This window comes from Salarias fasciatus, chromosome 3 (assembly GCF_902148845.1).
Source record: "Salarias fasciatus chromosome 3, fSalaFa1.1, whole genome shotgun sequence".
In the NCBI taxonomy this organism is placed as follows: domain Eukaryota; kingdom Metazoa; phylum Chordata; class Actinopteri; order Blenniiformes; family Blenniidae; genus Salarias; species Salarias fasciatus.
This window is the reverse complement of record NC_043747.1, coordinates 28,250,697-28,271,289: the sequence shown is the minus strand read 5'-3', so window position 1 is coordinate 28,271,289 and position 20,593 is coordinate 28,250,697. Positions and strand designations below refer to the sequence as shown.

The 20,593-nt window shown below is 46.1% G+C and overlaps 2 protein-coding genes across 6 annotated transcripts; both read left to right on the top strand.

Annotated features, from left to right (window-relative positions):
- The first annotated feature begins 265 nt into the window (after positions 1–265).
- LOC115409080 (uncharacterized) lies at positions 266–7,998 on the top strand. Of its 5 annotated transcripts, XR_003933892.1 has the most exons (9): positions 273–375; positions 455–493; positions 611–892; positions 967–1,206; positions 1,272–1,427; positions 1,501–1,581; positions 6,723–6,815; positions 7,224–7,333; positions 7,364–7,992. XR_003933892.1 is itself a non-coding variant. In XM_030120084.1 (8 exons), exons 1-8 carry the CDS (start codon positions 354–356, stop codon positions 7,265–7,267), a joined length of 954 nt encoding a protein of 317 aa, XP_029975944.1. In that variant the 5' UTR covers positions 266–353; the 3' UTR covers positions 7,268–7,992. The 5 variants fall into 5 exon arrangements, 4 of the variants coding, with proteins under 4 accessions (XP_029975944.1, XP_029975961.1, XP_029975939.1 ...); XM_030120084.1 differs by having other exon boundaries at positions 266–375; positions 614–892; positions 7,224–7,992; XM_030120101.1 differs by having other exon boundaries at positions 272–375; positions 6,931–7,998.
- A 4,773-nt stretch (positions 7,999–12,771) lies between these two features.
- On the top strand, positions 12,772–16,398 carry LOC115408962 (zinc finger protein 239-like). Its single transcript, XM_030119901.1, has 3 exons — positions 12,772–12,905; positions 13,876–13,956; positions 14,549–16,398. The coding sequence occupies exons 2-3, from the start codon at positions 13,885–13,887 to the stop codon at positions 15,497–15,499; spliced, it is 1,023 nt and encodes a 340-aa protein (XP_029975761.1). The 5' UTR covers positions 12,772–12,905; positions 13,876–13,884; the 3' UTR covers positions 15,500–16,398.
- Positions 16,399–20,593: the final 4,195 nt, after the last annotated feature.

The window sequence follows — 20,593 nt, the reverse complement described above, 5'->3', positions numbered from 1 at the left end:
GATAAGCGGCGGAAAATGATTGATAGCTTTTAACCCAGATTTTCACTCTGCTCCTTTTTTATAGTGACCATTTAATTGTTTTTATTCTTTTATTCTATTTGTGTTTGTTTTATTGCTGCACCTATGTTATTTATGTCCACTTTGTTGCAGGAGAGGCTGTTTGGGACCAAACCGGGAGCCCTGCAGCACGCCCTGTCTGTCCTCTGTCCTCACTTGAAGACACAGAGACAGAGATGGCAGCCGGCAGCACGGCCTCAGCAGCTCAGGAGAGAAACCACAGAGCAGAGGAAGAGGGCGGGCTTCAATGACTGTGTTGAACAGCGGCCAGCAGGCTGACTGTGAGAGCGGACACCATGGAGGACAGACGTCTGCTGGGTGAGACACACTCCTCTCTGCTCCACGTCTGCTCCGTCAGGCCGGGTGGAGGTCTGACTAACCTGCCTGTCCTCCTCAGCTCTGACCTCTCTGATCATCTACACAGCAACGCTTCCAGGTCAGTCTGCTTCCTCCTCCTCACTCTGCAGCTCTCAGCGACAGATAGATAGATAGAGAGAGAGATGGATAGATGAATAGATAGATAGATAGATTAAAGAAGATGTTCCTCTCTCAGCAGCTCTGGTCCCTGTTTCAGCGTTCTCAGCAGGACTGACTGTGAGTCCCAGCAGATCTCAGTTCCTTCAAAGAGACTCAGTGTCTCTGAGCTGTGAGGAGGACGGATGGACAGTTTGGAGGAAGAACAGCAGTGGACAGAGGAGTTCATGTGGAGACGGGTGGGGAAAACCTGCTGATTCCTCCTGTAGAATCAGCTACATGGTGACTAAAGACAGTGGAGTTTACTGGTGTGAGTCCAGAGAGGGAGCAGCTGGAAGCAGCATCAACATCACTGTAGCTGGTAAGAGAGTCTGTCTCTGTCTTTGTCTGTCTCTCTGTCCCTCTCAGACGCTGGACTCTGCTCTCTGTGTCCAGATACAGTGGTCCTCCAGAGTCCAGTCCTCCCTGTGATGGAGGGACAGGACGTCACTCTGGGTTGTAGAACCAGCGCTCCCTCCACCCTCTCAGCTGAGTTCTTTAAAGACGGCGTCTCCATGGGGACCGAGTCCACAGGTCACATGATCCTCCGCCATGTTTCCCGCTCTGCTGAAGGCCTCTACAGGTGTAGTTTCAGAGGTGTTGGAGAGTCTCCACCCAGCTGGATCTCTGTCTCAGGTGAGGAGGACGAACCTGCTGCAGGTCTGCTGCTGAGAACCTCCTTCAACTGAGACTGATTTCAGGGAACCACAAGACAGAACCTCCTCCTGGTTCCTCCTCTGATCCTCCTCCTGGTTCCTCCTCCCGTCTCCTCCCTGTGTGGATCTCCCTCTCCTCTCTCGTTGTGGTTCTCCTGCTGGTTCTCCTGCTGGTCCGGTTCTGCAGCAGGAACCCTGAAGGTGAGCAGCAGACTCCTGAAGGTTTGTCTCTTCAGACGGACGACTGTTGACGTTCTGGACGTTCTGTGTTCAGGCTCGGCAGCAGAACCTGAAGTCACCGACAGCGACGTCAACATCCTGCAGCGTCAGCAGCAGCCGGTCCGACGGAGCAGAGGTAGGAGCTCCAGACCTCCACCCAGACCCCCACCCAGACCCCCACCCAGACCTCCTCCCAGACCTCCTCCCAGACCCCCACCCAGACCTCCACCCAGACCTTCTAGAACCATTTCAGAGGAGCACTAGCTGCTGAGTTCTAGATCAATGTTCTGCTGCAGAACCCCAGTGGGTTTCAGCTCCAGGTCACCAACTGACAGAGGAACTTCAGATTCTGTTAGTTATGACGAGTCTTCCAAGTCCTGAAGATCCAAAACAGAACCAGACCACCACGGTCCCTCCTCTCCTCTCAATGTTCCTCACTGGTCTGACTGCTGCTTCTATGTTCTTTAAAACACATATGCCACATGTGACGGAACATACTCTGTCCTTTAAGTTCAACTATTGTCTCACCAGAACACAGAACAGTTCTTTAGAGGTTCTGGATTCTTTTGGTCCTCCTGGATGAGTGAGGCCTGCAGGTCTATTGAGATTCTGGGTTCTTTTCCTCTTGGAGTAACCCTGGTACGAGTCTCTCATGAAGGTTCTCCACTGTTCCAAATTCTCTCCATGTGTGGATCATGGCTCTTAGTGTGGTTTTCTGGAGTCTCAAAGCCTCAGAAATGTTTCACTATACAGGTTCCATGTTCTACAGTGTGTCAACAAGTTCTCATGGTGTCAGAGGTCCAACAACACTGCTTTCTATGTGGATTTCCTCAAATCTAGACTCGGTTCTGAAGTTCAGACAGCAGAACTGGATTTATGGTTCTCTGAAGGGAACTGGATCACGAGGAGCTGTTCAAAAGACTGACTTCTTCATGGCTGTCATGTGATCTCTGTTCGAGGGACTGACGCAGCTCATCAGCGAGGAACCCGTCTGGAGTTTTCTTACTCTGTTGTTGTCGGTTCTGAGTTCTTATCTTGGTTCCGTCAGTCGGTTTCTGACACATATTGCGCTGTGCTTTAACTTGACTGTTGTCCCCAGAATAGTGCTGCTGCATGTCATGTGACTGAGCGTGTGTGTGTGTGTGTGTATGTGTGTGTGTGTGTGTGTGTGTGGGGGGGGGGGGGGGGGGGGGGTATCAGGCCGTTGGTTGTGTGACTTCCTGTGTAATCAGGAACAGGAAATCACACGGTGTCCACTGGCTGCTCGTGGTTTGAGGTTGTTTCCATGACAACGAAGCTTTCAGAGGAAAACCACTGTTATTTCAGCAAGTAGTAGTTTACCTGCAGTGTTGGGCAAGTTACTTTTAAAAAGTAATTTGAGTTACAAGTTACTTCTCCCAAAAACTAATTGAATTAGTAAGTCAGTTACCTTATTGTAAGAGTAATTAGTTACTCAGCAAAGTAACTGACGTTATTTTTCATGTTCTATATGTGACTACATTCTATAACATCTATAACATCAAAGATGTTCATATCAACTGACTGGAGAATAAAAACACTTTATACAGTATTTTAGAACATCCTCCCCAGCTCTCTCCGGAGGAATGCCTCCTCCTTAAGCAGAAAGTAGCATGTAGCAACTTAGCATCACAGCGCTAACACATAGCTACCAACGTGTCCTTCTGAACAACACAAAACACAGCGAATATGAGTAAAATCCTGCACTTGCGCCAAATCCTGTCCCTGAGCCGTCCCTGCTCTTGGGTGGATCAGAGGAGGACGGGGAGGTTTGTGTGGAGCTGCAGGACTGGAGCAGACGCTCGGCGCTCACAGCTGATCCGTGTGGCTGCAGCCTGCAGGCGTAAACAACCCCCCCCCCCCCCCCCCCCCCCCCCCCCCACACACACACACACACACACACAAGTCTTGTTTTAAGATTAAAACATACATTTTCGCCAAATGGCAGCACGTTGCAGCTATGATTAAGAAAAATTGTCTCAAGTCTACAGGTGAAAAGGTGTTGATAGCGGCAGCAGAGTCCAGCATGGGGGGAGCGCGTGGGGGGAGGTACAAAAACGGTGTAGGAGCATGAGAGCTACGCTACAAATGCAGAGAGGTTGATTGACACGTTAGAAAACCAATAGATAACGAGGCTAACTCGTTATTGATTGGCTAAAGTAATGTTGGTTTTACAACCTCCAGAGTTGATTGTTTTTTGTTTTTTTTTTTATCACGATAAAAACACAGCTGCTACAGCTTAAAAATGCCATTTTTTAGCTTTAATTCATTTTTGTTAGTAATAAAGATCTTCTATACAAGCTTTAAGTAGTGCAAATCTCTATAACTGTACATTAGGCCTACTGTGTATCAGTGTCCCTGCAATCAGTGTGTTCAGCTCTGCTCTGGTCACCTGCTGCCCCGAACAGAGCGGCTCCATCTCCCTCTTAGCTGCATTTGGGCTCAGGGTCGGGTTAGCAGCAGTAGCAGCAGCAGCAGCGTCATGCTAGCATGTCTTGATGTGAGGTTGACTCATGAGGTTCGAGCTGCTCGAGGCAGACGTGGTTAAAGTCTCCAGTGACACTTCCAGTTTCACAATGCTACCTTTGAACGTCCCGGGCTCAAGATTGACGCCATTGTCTCTGTCTTGTTGTGTTTACCGGTCAACGCGTGTGGTGAGTGAGACACGTGATCAGGACATGATCTGCCCACCAGCCAATAATCGCATCTTCATCACCCCCCCCCCCCTCTCTGCTCACTCCTGCAGCTGATGTGTGTGCAGAAGCGGACACTCGCGCTTCATTCAATCTAATTGTAGTCGCTCGGCGAACTCGCAACTTCATATTCTCAGTAACGGTAACGGCAAAGATGGGAAAAGTAATTAATTAAATTATTTGTTACTGAAAAAAATGGCGCCATTACTAACACTGTTATTACCAACACTGTTTATCTGCAACACACACACACACACGATGTACACTGTGTGTGTTACAGTAATAATAATAATAATGCATTGGTTTTATATAGCGCTTTATTGGACACTCAAAGATGCTTTACATTGCATTATTCATTCTCTCCATGCTGGTAAGCTACTACTGTAGCCACAGCTGCCCTGCGCCAGACTGACAGAAGCGAGGCTGCCAGTCTGCGCCATCGGCCCCTCCGACCACCACCAACCATTCACTCTCACACTACATTCATACTGTGAACACATACACATACATTCATGTGAAATGCTTCGTCTTTGGAACAGATTGGTAAAGATGCCAGAGGACAGACTGGCTAAAAAGATTTTCAACTGGGAAATATCAAAGGTATCTCCTTGGGCCAGCGAGGTGAGATCTTTGTTTTCTTATTGTGATCAGTCATATATATTTCACAATAGATTACGCTGTAATATTAAAGAGTTAAAAGATATATTCTTCCAAGAATATAAAGAAAAATGGTTTTCAGAAATATGGAACAAGCCTAAATTAACAACTTATTGCCTTATAAAAAAAACACATATGACGTTGAAAAATATGTTGAACAAAATCTATCCAAAACCCAAAGATCTCTCTGCGCCCAGTTACGTTTTGGTACTTTACCTCTGGCCATAGAAACAGGCAGGTTTAGAGGTGAACCTGAGGAACAGAGATTGTGCCTGCTCTGTGACTTAAAACAAACTGATTCATTTCATGTTCCATTGTCTATGATGAATTTAGGAATGTATTTTGTGTATTTAGGAATGTATTTTGTGTATTTAGGAATGTATTTTTTGAAAAAATGAGTTTGTCTTGCAATAAATTCTTTTTCTTAAAGTCCGAGTTAAGCAGAAATAAATTTGTGTTATGAGTTTGTCACACTGCATAAACATGTGTCATTAACCACTGAGCCAAATTTGAATGATTAAAAAAATTGCTAAGTATGTAAAATAAGGTCTCAAAATCATGTAAAAACAAGCTCTTCTCTCTGCTGTGAAACGCTGGGGGCGTGTCAGCCAGAAGCGCTGGAGCCACGCCCACAGCGGGGGGGATCCGCCTCCAGCTGTTAGACGGACCTCATGAGACGGACCCAGCCCTACCAATGTGAGCCATCAGAGCCAGAAACTGACTCTGAGTCAGATGCTGAGGAGCTCAGCCTCGTTCCTCACAGTCTCCATCAGAATGGTCATTTATTTGTTTTAATTAAACGGTTCTAAGCCAGCTGCTGGGCGCCAGCCGAGTCGACCCGCGGCTCTGGGCGGGGGAGCCGTGGGTCCGCGACGGGGGAAATCCGCGGGAAAGGCGTGCAGTCGCTGCCGCCGCCGCCGCCACCACCGACCTGACCCCCTCCGAAACCGACCCGCCTTCCGCGGCGGCGTCGGACACCGCGCCACGGAGGAACCCCCGCAGGAGGCCTCCTGTACCCGGCCACGCCGCATGGCGGGCCTGGGGTGAGCCAATGCCCCCCGGGGACGAGGGCAACCCGCGAGGCGGGCCGTGCGGGTTTATTTAGCTCACGGCATCGTTACCCTGCACACTGTGGCACGCAGGAAAGCTGCAGGAGCGACGTGGAGGTGACATGCCTGGTTAGCTGGCTGGTTGACTGGTTAGCTCGCTGCAAACTGTCGTACGAGATGCTATCCGAGACTCGAAAGCTAGCGGGAAAACCACCAATGCTAATGCGCTAGATGTATTTATATCGCTCAGTATCCGGGGGGCGGGTTTATGCTAATGAGGGCCGCGTTACGTAACGCGGCCCTCATTTCTGACCCGCCCATTAAATCCTGAACACAGAAGCGGTGAAAAAAGTCTGTGAAGTCTACCTCCAAAATTAAATCATTAATGGAGGAATGGCTTTTATAGGTTGTAAAGAAACACATTTATGACTTATTTAAGGTGTTTAGAAGAAAATGGCTGATTTTGGTTAACTTGGACTTCAAATGATTATGATAAACTGGAAATATGTTTTAGAAAGGGAGTTTTTCATACAGCCAACTTTATTTGTAAAGCTTGGGAAAAGAGAAAAAAAATGTGTTGTGTATTTGATTGCACACTATGCAATGCTGTATATGTTTAGTGTCTTATAAACCCATTTGGGCTGGGCACATTGAGTGCATGACACTTCAATAAAAATTTATTCCTTCATTCATACTTAGGCAAGGTGGGTGAAGTGTCTTGCCCAAGGACACAACGACAGTTTTACACCAGCGGGAGTGCAGATCGAACCACCAACCTTCCGGTTATGAGACGACCCGCTCTACCATCTGAGCTACTGTCACCCCGCAGTGTGTGTTACAGTGTGTGTTCTGTGTTCCAGATGTGGATCCAGTGTATTCAGACGTCAGAGTTCCAGATGTTTCCTACGGACAAATAGTCATCAAAGAGAAACGAAGCCGAGGGAAGAAGTCAGGTAAGAACTGACCCTGGTTCTCCTGTCAGTCTGACCCTGGTTCTCCTGTCAGTCTGACCCTGGTTCTCCTGTCAGTCTGACCCTGGTTCTCCTGCTTGTGGTTCTGTTGCTCCAGAGCTCAGATAAAGTGTGGACCAGTGGATCAGAGCAGAGTCTTTCCAGATGTTCCTGTCAGAGTGAATCAGCAGTAGAGTCCAGTAGAAGCAGCTCCTGTGCTTTAGTGTGTATCAGCTGCTCTCAGAGTGTTTTCACAGATGGAGCCGCCTCCTGCTGCTTCTTCCTGTTTCACAGGAAACATTCTGGTTTGAATCAAGTCTGGATTCTGGTTCTACTTTTTCTCTTCAGGATCAAACTCTGAATCAAATGTCTCAATGTTTCACTTGGTTTATTTCCTGTTGGTGTTTTCAGAGATTCCTCCAGAGCCTGACGTGGTCTACTCCTCCCTGAGGTGACCCCCCAGTCCAGACCCATCCGGATCCAGACCTCCACACTGCTGAGTTCTACTGAGTTCTACTGAGTTCTGCTGAGTTCTACTGAGTTCTGCTGAGTTCAGACTGGATTCTATTAGGTTTTAATTGAGTTTGAATTGCTTTTTATTGAGTTCTATTTGTCTTGAGCTGGTTTTTATTCAGTTTTATTTGAGTTTAATCAGGTTTTTAATTCATTTTATTGAGTTTGGACAGGTGTTTAATTGCATTTATTTTGTTTGAATGGATTTTTATTGAGTTTTATCAGGTTTTCATTCAGTTTTCTTCTCTGTCGTCTCTCTGGTGGTTAAAAAGTCACTCCTCATATTAAATAACCAACAAGGAGTTTTCTGTTCAGATTAATCTTCTTGCTTCTGTTTTATGGAGTGTTTTCACACTTGCTGCTCAAACTGCTGTGCTTTGTATTTCTGAAGTTTTCTGACTTTATTTTCAGCCTGTTTCTGTGTTCGACTGGTTTTTGGCTGATTTTCTGTTTCTTCACTGGCTTAGCAGGAAATCCAGATAAAAGCTGAGAAACATGTTCAGAGATCAGGAGGATTTGAACTGAAGCTTCTGTTGCTGAAGAATAAACGTTGGTCTCAGAGTCTCTGTGCGGTTTCAGACAAACAGCAGATTGAAACATTGAAATGTTCAGGGGCCTTACCTATAAAGCTCGCTGCGCACAAAACGAGCCCCAAACTTTGCGCAGGGGCTCCTCTGCACCAAAGCCGGTACTTATTAAAATCTACCTCAGGGAACAAATGCGTTGGACTTTGCGGTCCTCATCACAAAAAAATAGCTGCCGTACACGACCGCACAATTCAGAAAAACTATGTAGAGACGAAAAAGGAGAAGGAAACGAGGGGAGACACTTTGAGGAAGTCACCTTCAGTGCGCTTTGGAATGTTTTCATCCTGTACCCTCACCTTTCTACATCTTCTAAAATAAACACAAAATAAATAGTTCCAAGGGGAGCAATCAAACACATCACGTAATAAAAACATGTACAATGTCTTTGTCTCTGTACTTTCAAATACCGACTGTCACTTGTAATGACATAATTTTTCTCGTGATACACACTTCAAATTGTTCTCAATTAAATGGCCAATTTACACAAAAAATGTTTGCTATTTAGCCATGGCCATATCTGACGTCTGAACCCCGAATCATCAGGGTTCACAGCCTCTATGTGCTGCAGCGCATGAAACCCTGTTGACTCCAGAGGCAAAACAATTTTGATAATGTATGGACGCACAATCATATTGTGCAACCAATTTCCAATACATTTTTGTGTTTTTTGTTTTTTGTTTTTGTTTTTTTTTAAGGTGTTTCTGCAATGTTGAGACACTATGAATATGACAACTCATGTTCAAGTTGAACCACTTTTTTTCACTTCAGCAGCAGTGGCCCGATGGCACTGACCATGTTGTGGTCACCTGCTCCACTCAACGTGTCTCCGTCTGTCCCTCCACTGCTGTGTCCTCCAAAAAAGACAGAAGATCGGGTCTCCACCTCACCAAAAAGGGTTTGGATTTCTGTCTCGCTGAAGGGTCGCTTCTTAGGTCGTTGACCGTCCATCATGCATTTAACAGTGCTATGCGCCACACCCTCTAATATACCCAAATTTCATTCATGAGTTCATTTTCATACCCACATATGGTGCCAAGGGGTGGAGTTGGGGCGGGATTGTGGGTGGGATCGACCGTCATGTTCTGGCGCAGGATTGGGATCCATTACTTGGAAATTGCGTACAGCTGTGCTGCAGACAGTTTTTTAGCTCCCGATTTTTTTTATTTATTTTTTTTTTCAGACAGAAGTTTGCGTTGTGTTCCCACGCACGATTATTGTCAGATTTTCCCGCAGAGGTTTATAGGTAAGGCCCCTGGTGAGGATGTCAAATGTCTCTCTGTCAAATGCACACACACCATAGCCAAACACAGAAACAACACCTGAAGAAAACAAAGCCACAACCTAGAAACAGTTAGAGCTCACTGTTTGATTTAAGGAGAGAACGACACATTTCTCTTGAGTCTGGTTCTGCAGAAAGTCTCAAACTTTCTCTGACTGATGAAATTGTTCCTGATTGACAAGATTTGTTCTCCATGATCATGTAGAATAAAGCTCACGATCGTTCAAAAAATGTAATCTGGATCAAAAGGAAATCCCCTTTTTTTGCGATCCAGGATCAGTTAATCCGTCTCACTTAAGTGAGTTGTTCAAAGCAACAGATGGAGTTTTCCGGATTAGCAGTGGTCTAAATGGAACATATCACAATGTGGACGAGCAGCAATGCAGAGCCAACATGGCTCAGGTTCAGAGGTTTGATTCTGAGACGAACACTAAAGTAGCATCATGTCCACAACTGAGACACAACTAATCACTGAGGGACAGAAATTAATATACTGTGGATATTTTCCGTTATTCCTGTTCAAGACGCTTCCAGCCTTCTGAGCTCCGGAGACTGCTGGTTCTACCAGAGAGGATCCAGACTGTTCTTCAGGAACAGGGCTGAGATCCAGAACCAAGAGGAACCGGATCACTTTCCTCTCCGTCCCCAACCACACCTGGAACCCCTGCAGAGCTGCAGAGTTCTCTCCTCCAGTCATGAACAGAATCACATCTGTCTTTTCACCTTTCTGAAAGGGTTTGCTGTCTGTTAGGGTTAATTTCATTAAGGAAAGAACTATTCTATTTTTTTTTTTTTTTTTTTTTTTTTTTTTACTTTACTATACTGAAAGATCTAATTCATCACTGGAACAGTTGAACAAATCAAGTGTAAAATATAAATAAAGTAAACACTAAATGATACAAATTTATTACTTTTTCCTTTTCCAATTTTAAAGTTTTGCTGGATTTTCTTCCTGAAATTCACCTTGAAATCCCCCCACCCCCGTCCTTCCCCGGTTGGGATCAGGATATTCTTGTTTTTCTGGATTTTTGGGGACTCACGGATGGTGAAACATTAATCTGAGGGACTCAAGTAAAACATGGCCAGAGTCATGTAGTATCCTGTGGAGGCCTGAGGCCACCTCACAAAAAGGACAAAGGGGACCCCTGCCGTGGCCACGCGGCAGGCCCGGTCCCTCTGCACAAAGAAACTATGGCGCCTGTTTTCCACACCTCACAGTGCAGGAGGCTGACACCATGGTGCAATACCACTGCCCCATCTCACGATGGCGCTCGTGAGACCCGCTCCAAAAATGGAAGAGGGACACAGATCGTGCAAAGTGATTGGCCAAGCGAGAGGGCAGGAGGTGGGCACCCCCGCCAGCTGAAAAAGGCCCCTGTGCAGAAGACGGCAGAACCTTCGCAAGTTTTCTCCTGGGCTGCCTCGGCATCTCAAGCACGGAGTAATATGAAGAAAAAACCCCGCCTTGCTGGTCAAGGCTTGACGAGACCATCTCCCCACTTCTTCACCGGTGAACTCCCTCCTCTCATCGGCTGAGCAGGCTGCCTGCCTTCAGCTCGGTCTTCCCCGCAGCCTCCAGATCGTCTGGACCGAAGCGGACCAGACCTTTCTTCTCGTGAAATTACAAAAGAGCCACCCCACCTAAGTTCTGCTGGATGCAGCAGAAATGGACTGAGCTAGACCAACGGCTCTAACTCAACACCGAAATCACCACGCCTTGCCGATAGGACCCCACACAGAGCATCCACGGCCACTCCCCTCACTCCCCCCCTCGCGAGGTTGGCGTCTGGGCAGGCGTAGATAGATGTGTGATTGTTTTAAATTGTGTTTTTTCATTCGTGAACGGAAACTGAAGTTGGTTCACTTTACACGTCTGACTCTGTTTCATTCGCGTCGCACACATGTGCACAGGCCCCGCGAGAATGCCATTTCTGACTCAATTCAAACCACAAAGACCCACAGCCAGGGCTGTGTCATCTGTGTGAGGGAGCAGAAGCTGCATGCTCCAGCTTTCACTTCCTCATACTAATATTCAACATGGGGTTTTTCAGAGAAGCGTGTTTAGCGCTCGTCAGATCCACACACGCGTCCACACACATGCCAGCATGTTGCCCCCACTTCGACTTACGGATGAGAACGGATGAGAGGTGGAGAGTGCCTCGAGCCCCCACGTCCTCTTTTTTGAAATTCAAAATATGGTCACCCTACCCCTGACGCCAACCCCCCCCAGTCAGCGTCCTCCTCCTCCTCCTGCTCCTCCTCCTGGTCTCTCTGGAGGATCTGGATGAGAACCAGCTGCTTCTCTCTGGCTGGACTCAGAAGAAGTGATCTGGAGGTTTTAGTCTCTGCGTGTTTGACAGTTTCTCTCAGCTTCACCTCTGAAATGTGGTCAGAAGTTGAAACTAACACCTCTGATTCACACTTCATGTTAAAACGCAGCTCAGCGGCTGAACAGAACGGGTTCTTGTTAAAGCCAGTGTCGAGAGGTGTTCGTGCTCCGACTGTTGGGGGGTGTCACTCCTCACCTCTTCCCTGTTCAGGGCCGTCTGGTCTCTGTACGACCGGAGCAGCAGTCTGGTCCTCACTGTCAGCAGTCAGTCAGACCTGGTCCCGGTGCCTGCTGGACTCCAGCAGGGCTGGACGAGGCCACCGGTTCTCATTAGAACCTCTAGGGGCAGGCAGGGGCTGTAGGGGGTCCAGTTCAGGGAGCAGGGGCTGTAGGGGGTCCAGTTCAGGGACCAGGGGCTGGAGGGGGTCCAAAAAATTCCACTGAGCTTCATCTTGGTTTATTTCCTGAAGCAAGCAAACGAAAAGGAGTCTCATCATTTCCTGCTGACTCTCTTGCTCAGGTAAAAAACCATCAGCCCACCCAGGTGCATGCTGGTCCTGCGTCTGCAACCTCCCTAAATAAACTCCAGGAGCCCATAGAAATACTTACATCTACAAAAATAAGCCCAACAGAAAATAATGTGTCATTTAACCCAAAAGAAAAATGCAAAATAAACAAAAAAATAAAGTCAAAGACAGTTTCTGCAATCATACAAACAAACCCAATTTAACACGTATTCAGAAATTATACAAAGAATAATCCTATAAATGTATTATTTTGTTTGTAATGAGCAGAAGGAAGAGCTTATGGAGTATGAAGCAGCCATTCTGGCTGCTGAAAGGCAGAGTGTGACAGAGTTGGAAGTAAAAGTTCAGGTACTGGGAGAGCGAACTGACTGTAACATATTGCTGTGTTGTAAGTATTTTTCATGACTGCAGTTTGTGGAGCGCCGAAATAAACACCTTCAACAGTCACCTTGGACCATGCCATATTTTTGAGATGTTTACTGTAATAAACTCCGTCACACATGCTGCTAATAACTCACAGAGTTCAGGATTTCTTCATAATATTGGGAGCATTTAGTGTTTTCTGTGTGAGACTGGTGGAGACACTGAGCAGAGACACTGGATTTGTTCTGATTTTAATAGAAAACAGGGAGGATTGTTAGTGATGATGTCATGATGACACGTGCGGCGTGTTTATGTGTGACGTCACCACGCCCTGACGCCGCCTCCGCCTCCGTGTCTCTGTGGCGCCATGTCGGCGCTCTGCGGAGCTTCAGCGCCGTGACTCCCCGAGCCGAGCGGACTGTTGTGGAGCAGCGAGCTGCGGACATGAGAAGGGGGACGAGGCGGGGAGACCACCGACTGCTCTGCGGCGGCTCTGTGAGGAAAACCCGCGGCTCCGGAGGCTCCCGGAGGCTCCGGGCGGCTCGGCCGCTGCGGCGGGGACCGTCCATAAAGTGTCTGCCGCAGCAGCAAAAACACTCACATAGTGCATGAAAACTACCAACACAGCCATTTAAATTCGCATTTACGACTGTAACGGACATATATCTCCACTCAGTTGACCATTAAAGCGACGTTATATAATATTAAAGACAATTATTCCGGGTTTCTCCTTTAGGGACTGTCTGAAAAGTGTCATCCCGGAAATAAAAGAATAACTTGCATGGAAACGGCCGTCAGTGTTTTATCTCCTTTTAATGATAATATTCATCATCTAGATCAACTGTAGGAACATTTTGACTGCACAGGCCGTGTTTGCTTACGTTTCAAGTGAAGACTTCAATTTTGAGAAAAGTTTAATATTGGCACAGTAATGTTTGGGGAATGATGCAGTTTGCATGCCAGACCACGAGATGGCGCTGCTGGTTAACAATGGGAGAACAGAGATGTCAATATTCCTACAGATGACTAAATTGGATTTTTGCAGTGACTGTCTTTCAGAGTTGATGACATTTTTTATAATTCAACTGCAGCTGCTTTAGAATTATTGTCTTCTGTCTTCTTTGTAACCAGGGACTGTCCACAAAGCGTCCAGTGTTGGAGAACATTGTTAAACTACATTTTCAGTCCAGTGAAAACATTGTGTACATGCACTTAGTATTTCAGTTTCATATCTATTTTCAGTAAAATCATTCCACTGCTACCTATTCTAAAACTTCACACTGATAATTAAAGATATTGTACAAACTCGCAGACTGCATTAAAATGAAAAATCTAAATTTGTAGGCATGTTACAAGGTGCTAATTTATTGAAGTTAACGTTTAACTTCCCCTCAACTCGCTGCCGTCTGTTATTCAACCTGATGTTGACCCAAACAGTGAAAATTCTCTGACTCTGTTTTTGCAGCTGTAGCGGATGAAGACGAAGGAGAGTCGCCGTCTGCGATTCGGCACCACTGAGGACGGAAACATGAGTTCACTCCAGAAGGTAACTCAGGATGCACTGATTGATCTTACAAGGTGTCCACAGCTTTTCTGGAGGTGTGAAGAGGAGAACATCGGCTCTCGGGAGAGAACTGTGAAGTATGAGCAGAGATCAGAGCAGGGCTGGAAGAGACCCTTCAGGATCCATTTACACAAAGTTCTCAACTGAAAACAAATGCATTCCGCAACCTTTTGGACCTCAGTGATGCTTGGTGAACCAGAAAACAGAACTGTCTGATAGCAGCTCCATGATCTGACGCTCTAGAGCTTTTAGTCCCATTCCTATGACAATGTTTCAGTTGAAAATGTCTCTTTTCTGGGTATTGGTATTGGGAAAGTTTCGCGTTTACATAGCAACGTTCTGAAAACGATCTCCATTTCCATGGAAACTGTTTCTGTTTGTTTTTGTAATGAGGAGATCAATATACTCTACACATTAAGACGGAGCCGGAACATTTTCAGGACGTTGTGTTTTCCCGTTCCTCCAATCTAAGCTAATTGATTTAGCCTTGAAGCTAGCATGCGTCTGGGAGACGGGCTGGACGTTTGGCTCACTCTTGAGCACAGAGACTCACGTCTGCTCTGTGTTTCCTCAGAAGCAGAGGCCGGTGCCTCGACCTCGACCTCACCGCTGCCACGAGTGCGACAAGGCCTTCCGGAGCCCCGGGGAGCTGCGCAGCCACCAGAGGATGCACACTGGCGAGCGGCCGTACGGCTGCGAGCGCTGCCAGAAGACCTTCCCGTCGCTCAAACACCTGAAGCAGCACCGGCTCATCCACAGCGACGAGCGGCCGTACGGCTGCGACCAGTGCGACAAGGCCTTCGCTTCGTCCTCCAACCTGAAGGTCCACCGGAGGATCCACACCGGGGAGAAGCTCTACAGCTGCCAGGACTGCGGCAGGAGCTTCAGCCAGCAGGGGAACTTCAAGCGCCACCGGAACATGCACACCAAAGAGGAGACCTTCCCCTGCCGGCAGTGCGGCGCCGCGTTCAGCAGCCGGAGCTCCTACCTGGTCCACCAGAGGATCCACACCGGCGAGAGGCCGTACGAGTGCCGCTACTGCGCCAAGGGCTTCATCACCGTGTCGGACCGCACCGTGCACGAGCGCGTGCACACCGGGGAGAAGCCCTACAGCTGCGAGGAGTGCGGCAAGAGCTTCTCCCAGCTGGGCAGCTACAAGAGCCACAAGAACACCCACACCAAGGAGAACATCTACTACTGCGACCAGTGCCAGAAGATCTTCACCTCCAGCGGCTCCTACCTGCACCACAAGAGGACGCACTCGCAGGCCCGGCGCTACAGCTGCGAGGACTGCGGCAAGACCTACAAGAACCTGGCGTCCGTCAAGAAGCACAAGCTGACGCACGGCGGGGTGAAGGCCCACCGCTGTCCGCACTGCCACAAGTGCTTCTACACGCTGGGGGACCTGTCCAAACACCTGCGCGTCCACACCGGGGACAAGCCCTACAGCTGCCGCAAGTGCCGCAAGCAGTTCGCCTGGAAGGTCCAGGAGAGGAAGCACAAGTGTGTGTCGGAGGAGGCATGAGGACGGAGGAGCGCCGGCCGATCGATCACCAAGCTTCACACTGCTGACTAAACACACTCCCACACAAACACACACACACACACATTCAGTATTAAACACGTGTCAGTATTTGATGAAGAAGCAACAGTTACACAATGAAAATATTGTTTGATTTTGCTTCTGATTCCAGACTTGTTCGTAGTTGTGTGCTTTTCTTCTCACTGGTGCTCAGTTAGCAGTGAGCCCGGCGTGAGGCCGGCCTCAGAGCGCATCGACTCCATCAAACCAACATCCCAGCAAACCCAGGCACCGTTTCCACGACGACGTTCTCAAGGCAGGTTCTCGAAAATGCTCCGTCTGCATGGAAATAGGCAAAACACAACTTTTTGAATTCGCTCCGTCTTTGTGGAAATGTGGAAAATGCATCTGTTTGGAAAGGATCGATCTCCATGGAAACCGGGAGAAAAAAGCTACTTTTTGACAACGCTCCGTCTCCGTGGAAACAAGGAGAAAGCAACATTTGAAAACGCTGTCTCCATGGAAATGGGGCAAAACACAAATTTTTGAAAACCCTCTGACTCCATCTTCTTGGAAACGGGGAAAATTCAAGTTCTCTGAAACTCTGGTCCTGGTCCTACTCCTGGTCCTGATCCTTCTCCTTGTCCTGGTCCTGCGTTCCAGTCGCAGTGAACAGTATTCTGCACATGCTCAGCAGATGGATAGTCAGAACGATGTTTTCCTCCAGAGTGACCAGATACAGGATCACATCAGGAAGTGTCCAGCGGACTGATGGAGGATCAGCTGTTCCTCTGAGCAACATGTGGCTTTTCCTCCTTTATCTATAATCTCTTTAATGATCTGTTGATCTTTGATCTGTTGCCTTTTCTTGGTGAAGTTCTTGTTGCTTCGGTTCGATGTTCTGAGAGTTCAGTTAAAAACATCTGATCTGATTCTCATGTTGAGTTTTTCTTGTTCCAGCAGCTTCAGTCTGCTTCATCCAGCCAGCAGGGGGAGCTGCAGGGAAGATTTAGAGCTTTAAGAGCTGTTCCAGTTCCTGATGAAACAATGACTCAACTTTTACTGCATATTTATCAGAGATGTGATCACTGTGTTGAGGATATCAAATCAGACAGCAGAGGATTAATCAGCTTATTAGAAATGTTTTAACTGCACATTATCAATCTGAAGAAATGTTCTACAGAAAACAAGAATGAAAAGATCAGATGGAGCAGCTCAGTGGAAATAGAGAAACTGGACTGAAGATCAAGCATTTTATTCTCTCCTCTGATCAATGGAACAGCTGAACAGAAAATACAGCAACACATTAAATCCATCTCAGAACTAAAACAGTGTCTCAATAGTCTGTGATACAAATCAACAGTCACACAATGACCCCACACCACACATAAGACAAATAAAGACAATAATAAAATTAAATAATTTTTTGTGTTTATTTTCATTCAAAAGATAACACAAAAACGATACATAAAAGAAAATAATACAAGAATGAATGAAAAAGGAGCAGAAAGAAGAATAACTTGTAATGTCTTGTAATTGTCCTGCTGCCCTCTGGACTGATGCTCGATTCATAAAACCCCCAGAAAATTCATTGGTCTATTGGTAATGATCAGTTACCAAGACATCACTGCAGTCCCTTCAAAATAAAAGCACTCTCAGTTCAGATTAAATACCAAAAATAAAACAAAATATCATGGGGTGTCAAAGGGTGACGTCACACCGCAGTGCATGCTGGGATTTGCTGGCAGCTGAAAAGTTTGTTTACTGCAGTAACGGTTGTTTCTGATGCTGTCCTTCTGTCTTGTTAAATCTGTTTGATTTCAGACCTGCCCAGGTAATAAATACCAGGATCGATCACACATAAGGGCAACGATCAGTGTGTCAGTCATAACCGTCTGGACAGCAGAGTCTGAAATGTTCAGACAAGCTAATCTTGTCCATTTGGATGCTTTACCTTTTAGTGATTTATTTGTTTAATTTAAGTCGATGTCGGGCCGTCAAAAGAGTGGTTTAGTGCGGATGTTGATTTATAAACACCATTGAGATACTGCTTATTATTTCGATTACAATTAATTGTGTTTATTTCAATCGGCTGAATGATTCTGTTAGTACTTTGTGTTTGGAGGCAGTTTTAAACCTTCAACTTAAAGCATTTCTTAGAGAGTCTTAATTTAGCATCAAAGAAAAAAACCATCCTTTTTCACCTTTTGGATTTTCTTATAGAATAAAGTCCCATCTAGGCCTACTGGTGGACTTCAGGAATTCAACTTAAAAAAAAGAAGCAGCAACAGTGTGTTGATGAAACCAGGACTCAGAGGAGGAACAACTTTAAATATTAGAAGGAATAAAGTGAAGCAGTGCTGTGAGAGATTCAACATATCAGCTGAGTCTCTGATGATACTGCAAATAGAAATAATAGAACCATGAGCAGAACAATTTAACACTGACTTGGACGAGGTCTGGAACATTTTAGGCTTTAAATGAAGAATTTAATCCTCATAGTTCAGCTGGACCGGTCAGGGCAGACAAAAACAATGATCCAATGACAACATGAACTGGAATAAACCCTGAACTCAGACATGACATTCAGATATTCTGAACTTTTCATTTGATAGCTGATTTACTACAGATCAATTCACTCAATAATAACATCTGAGCACTTCTTCTGGGTCTTCTGCTTATTAAAGAGAAAAATGTGGTGCAGTGATGCTGTTGAACATCCAGAGCAAATAAGGTTCAACAGCAAAAGACACGAGAGAACAGGTCAATAACCCTGTCCACGGTCCTGATCCTCCACAGTGTCTCTGCTGACACAGCGTCTGTTCCTGCAGCCTGTAAACAAACCCTGATCCTGTTAAAAATGGAGACCACGGCCCATGATGCATTGTGACGTAATGTGACCTTTTGAACCCAATAGCAACATTCAATATTCACAGGAACAACAGAATAAGTAACAGTGGGTTTATGGATTTAGTTTGGTTCCTGCTGACATTCTGAGATGGATTTAAGCTGTTGAAGAAGGCGGAGACCAGCTGACCCTCCAGGATGAACCCAGACTGGAGGAGATGGAGGCTGAAGACTCTCTGAGTCCAGACTGATCTTCTGGGTCTCCATCGTCTTCATCGAGGAGGATCAAGAGTCTCCAGAGACTTCAGTCTGTGTCTAATAATCAAACTGATTCAAAAGTTTATCAAGCTCTGGATCAGAACCAGGAGGAGGAGACTTATTCTTCTGGTATTGTCGATACATCAGAGCACCACCAACACCAGCAACAACAGCAAGCAGAGCACCTCCAATCACACCAACAATCAGACCAGCCTTTCCTCCTCCCCATCCATCCGCTTCTTGTCCTCCCGTGTCTCCTGCAGACAGAAACAGAGTGAGGTAGAGGATGATGAAGAGCTGCTGTCTTTTCTCCAAACTCTCAGCAACGACATGATGAAACAGACCTGCAGCTGAAACTACTGACCTGGAACCACTGAGAGAGAGACGGAGCTGAGGGACTCAGTGTCATTGGTATTTTCTCCTCTCTGGACGATGAAACACTGGTATGTCCCACTGTCATTGAAGGTCACGTTCTTCAGGATCAGACTCACATCTCCGTCCTTCATCTCTCTGTCCTTCAGATCCACTCGGTTCTGATAAGAAGGATGATTATCTGGATCAAAGTGTCCGTCTCTGTAGAGGAAAACATCTTGGTTGTTCCCCAGGTCCGGTCTGGTCCAGGAAACCACCAAGATGGTCTCATTGTTGTTCGGAGCTTCACACGGCAGAGAGACAGTTTGTCCTTCAACAGCTGAGACGTTTCTCTGGACTGAACCTAGGGTTGCCAACTCCCAGAGATTGAAATAAGGAACACCTCTCGCGGGCAGCTGAAAAAAACTGGGTTTTTGGGGGGTGAAAAACGCATATATAACAGCATTTTGCCACAGTTATACCTATTACAGACTGTAAAAACACATTAGGTTACTGCATTACACCTACAGTAGCAAGATTGTAATAACTCATGATCAGCTTGATCTGTTTGTATTTGAGGCCTACAGTGAGACAGTTATCATTCCAGTATCATCATCATCATGGACAGCAGCTCTCAGCCACTGCACCGGACGGTAGAGCAGCTCAGCAGCTCCTTCAGAGGAGACTGAGACCCTCAGAGCAGGAAGGAGCTGCCACAGGTCTCTCATCCCCACCGCTATCAGACTGTACAATTCTACTGTGTGGAATATGTGCAATAATCCTGGACATTATAATATCCTGCACCCCCCCTAAAGAAATTCAGCGACACTTTATCATCCATTCACTCTGCTGTATCCATTCACTCCGCTAAAACATATTGTACATATTATATATCATACTGTATAATTATATATTGCATCATATATTGCATATTGTATTGTATATATTGTATATAATATATATATATGTATATCCTGTTATATTTTTAAGATTCAGGTTGTACATACAGTTAAATCTTTATTGTCTTTTGCTTCTATTATCAATCCTACTATGATTTGCACTATCATTTGTTAATTATTGCACCATTCATTACTTTTGCACCCCGCTGTGGGTTCTATGAGCCTATACACCTGTAAATTTCTCCACTGTGAGATTGATAGAGTCTTCTATTCTATTCTATTCTATTCTATATTTATTGCTAAATGTGCAAAATAACATCAAACAGCTGCTGTCGCTTCTGGATTTTAACATGTTCTTTTTTTTATTTTCAACTAAAAAAGTGCAAAATCAAAGCTGAAAAACCTTCTGAACAAAAAAACCAACAAGGTGTAATTTCTAAACTGAAAACACACCACAGTCTGCAGCAGCAGACACACATCAATGAACTAAACATGATATATCCGATATGGAAACAGCACAAACTTACATGTCTCTGGAAGCCATGCTGCGCTGCTTTAATGTTTTGATTTCCTTCTTCCCATGCGCTCTGTGACCAATGAGCTGCCGTAGCCTACTAGGAACGGTCTTTTTTTGACCAATGAGATAAGAGTGATTCTGTTGTCGAGCCATCTCTGTCAGCTCATTGGTCACAGAACGTCAGAGAGCCGGTGAACATTTTACCGTAAGTTTTCAAAAAAAAGC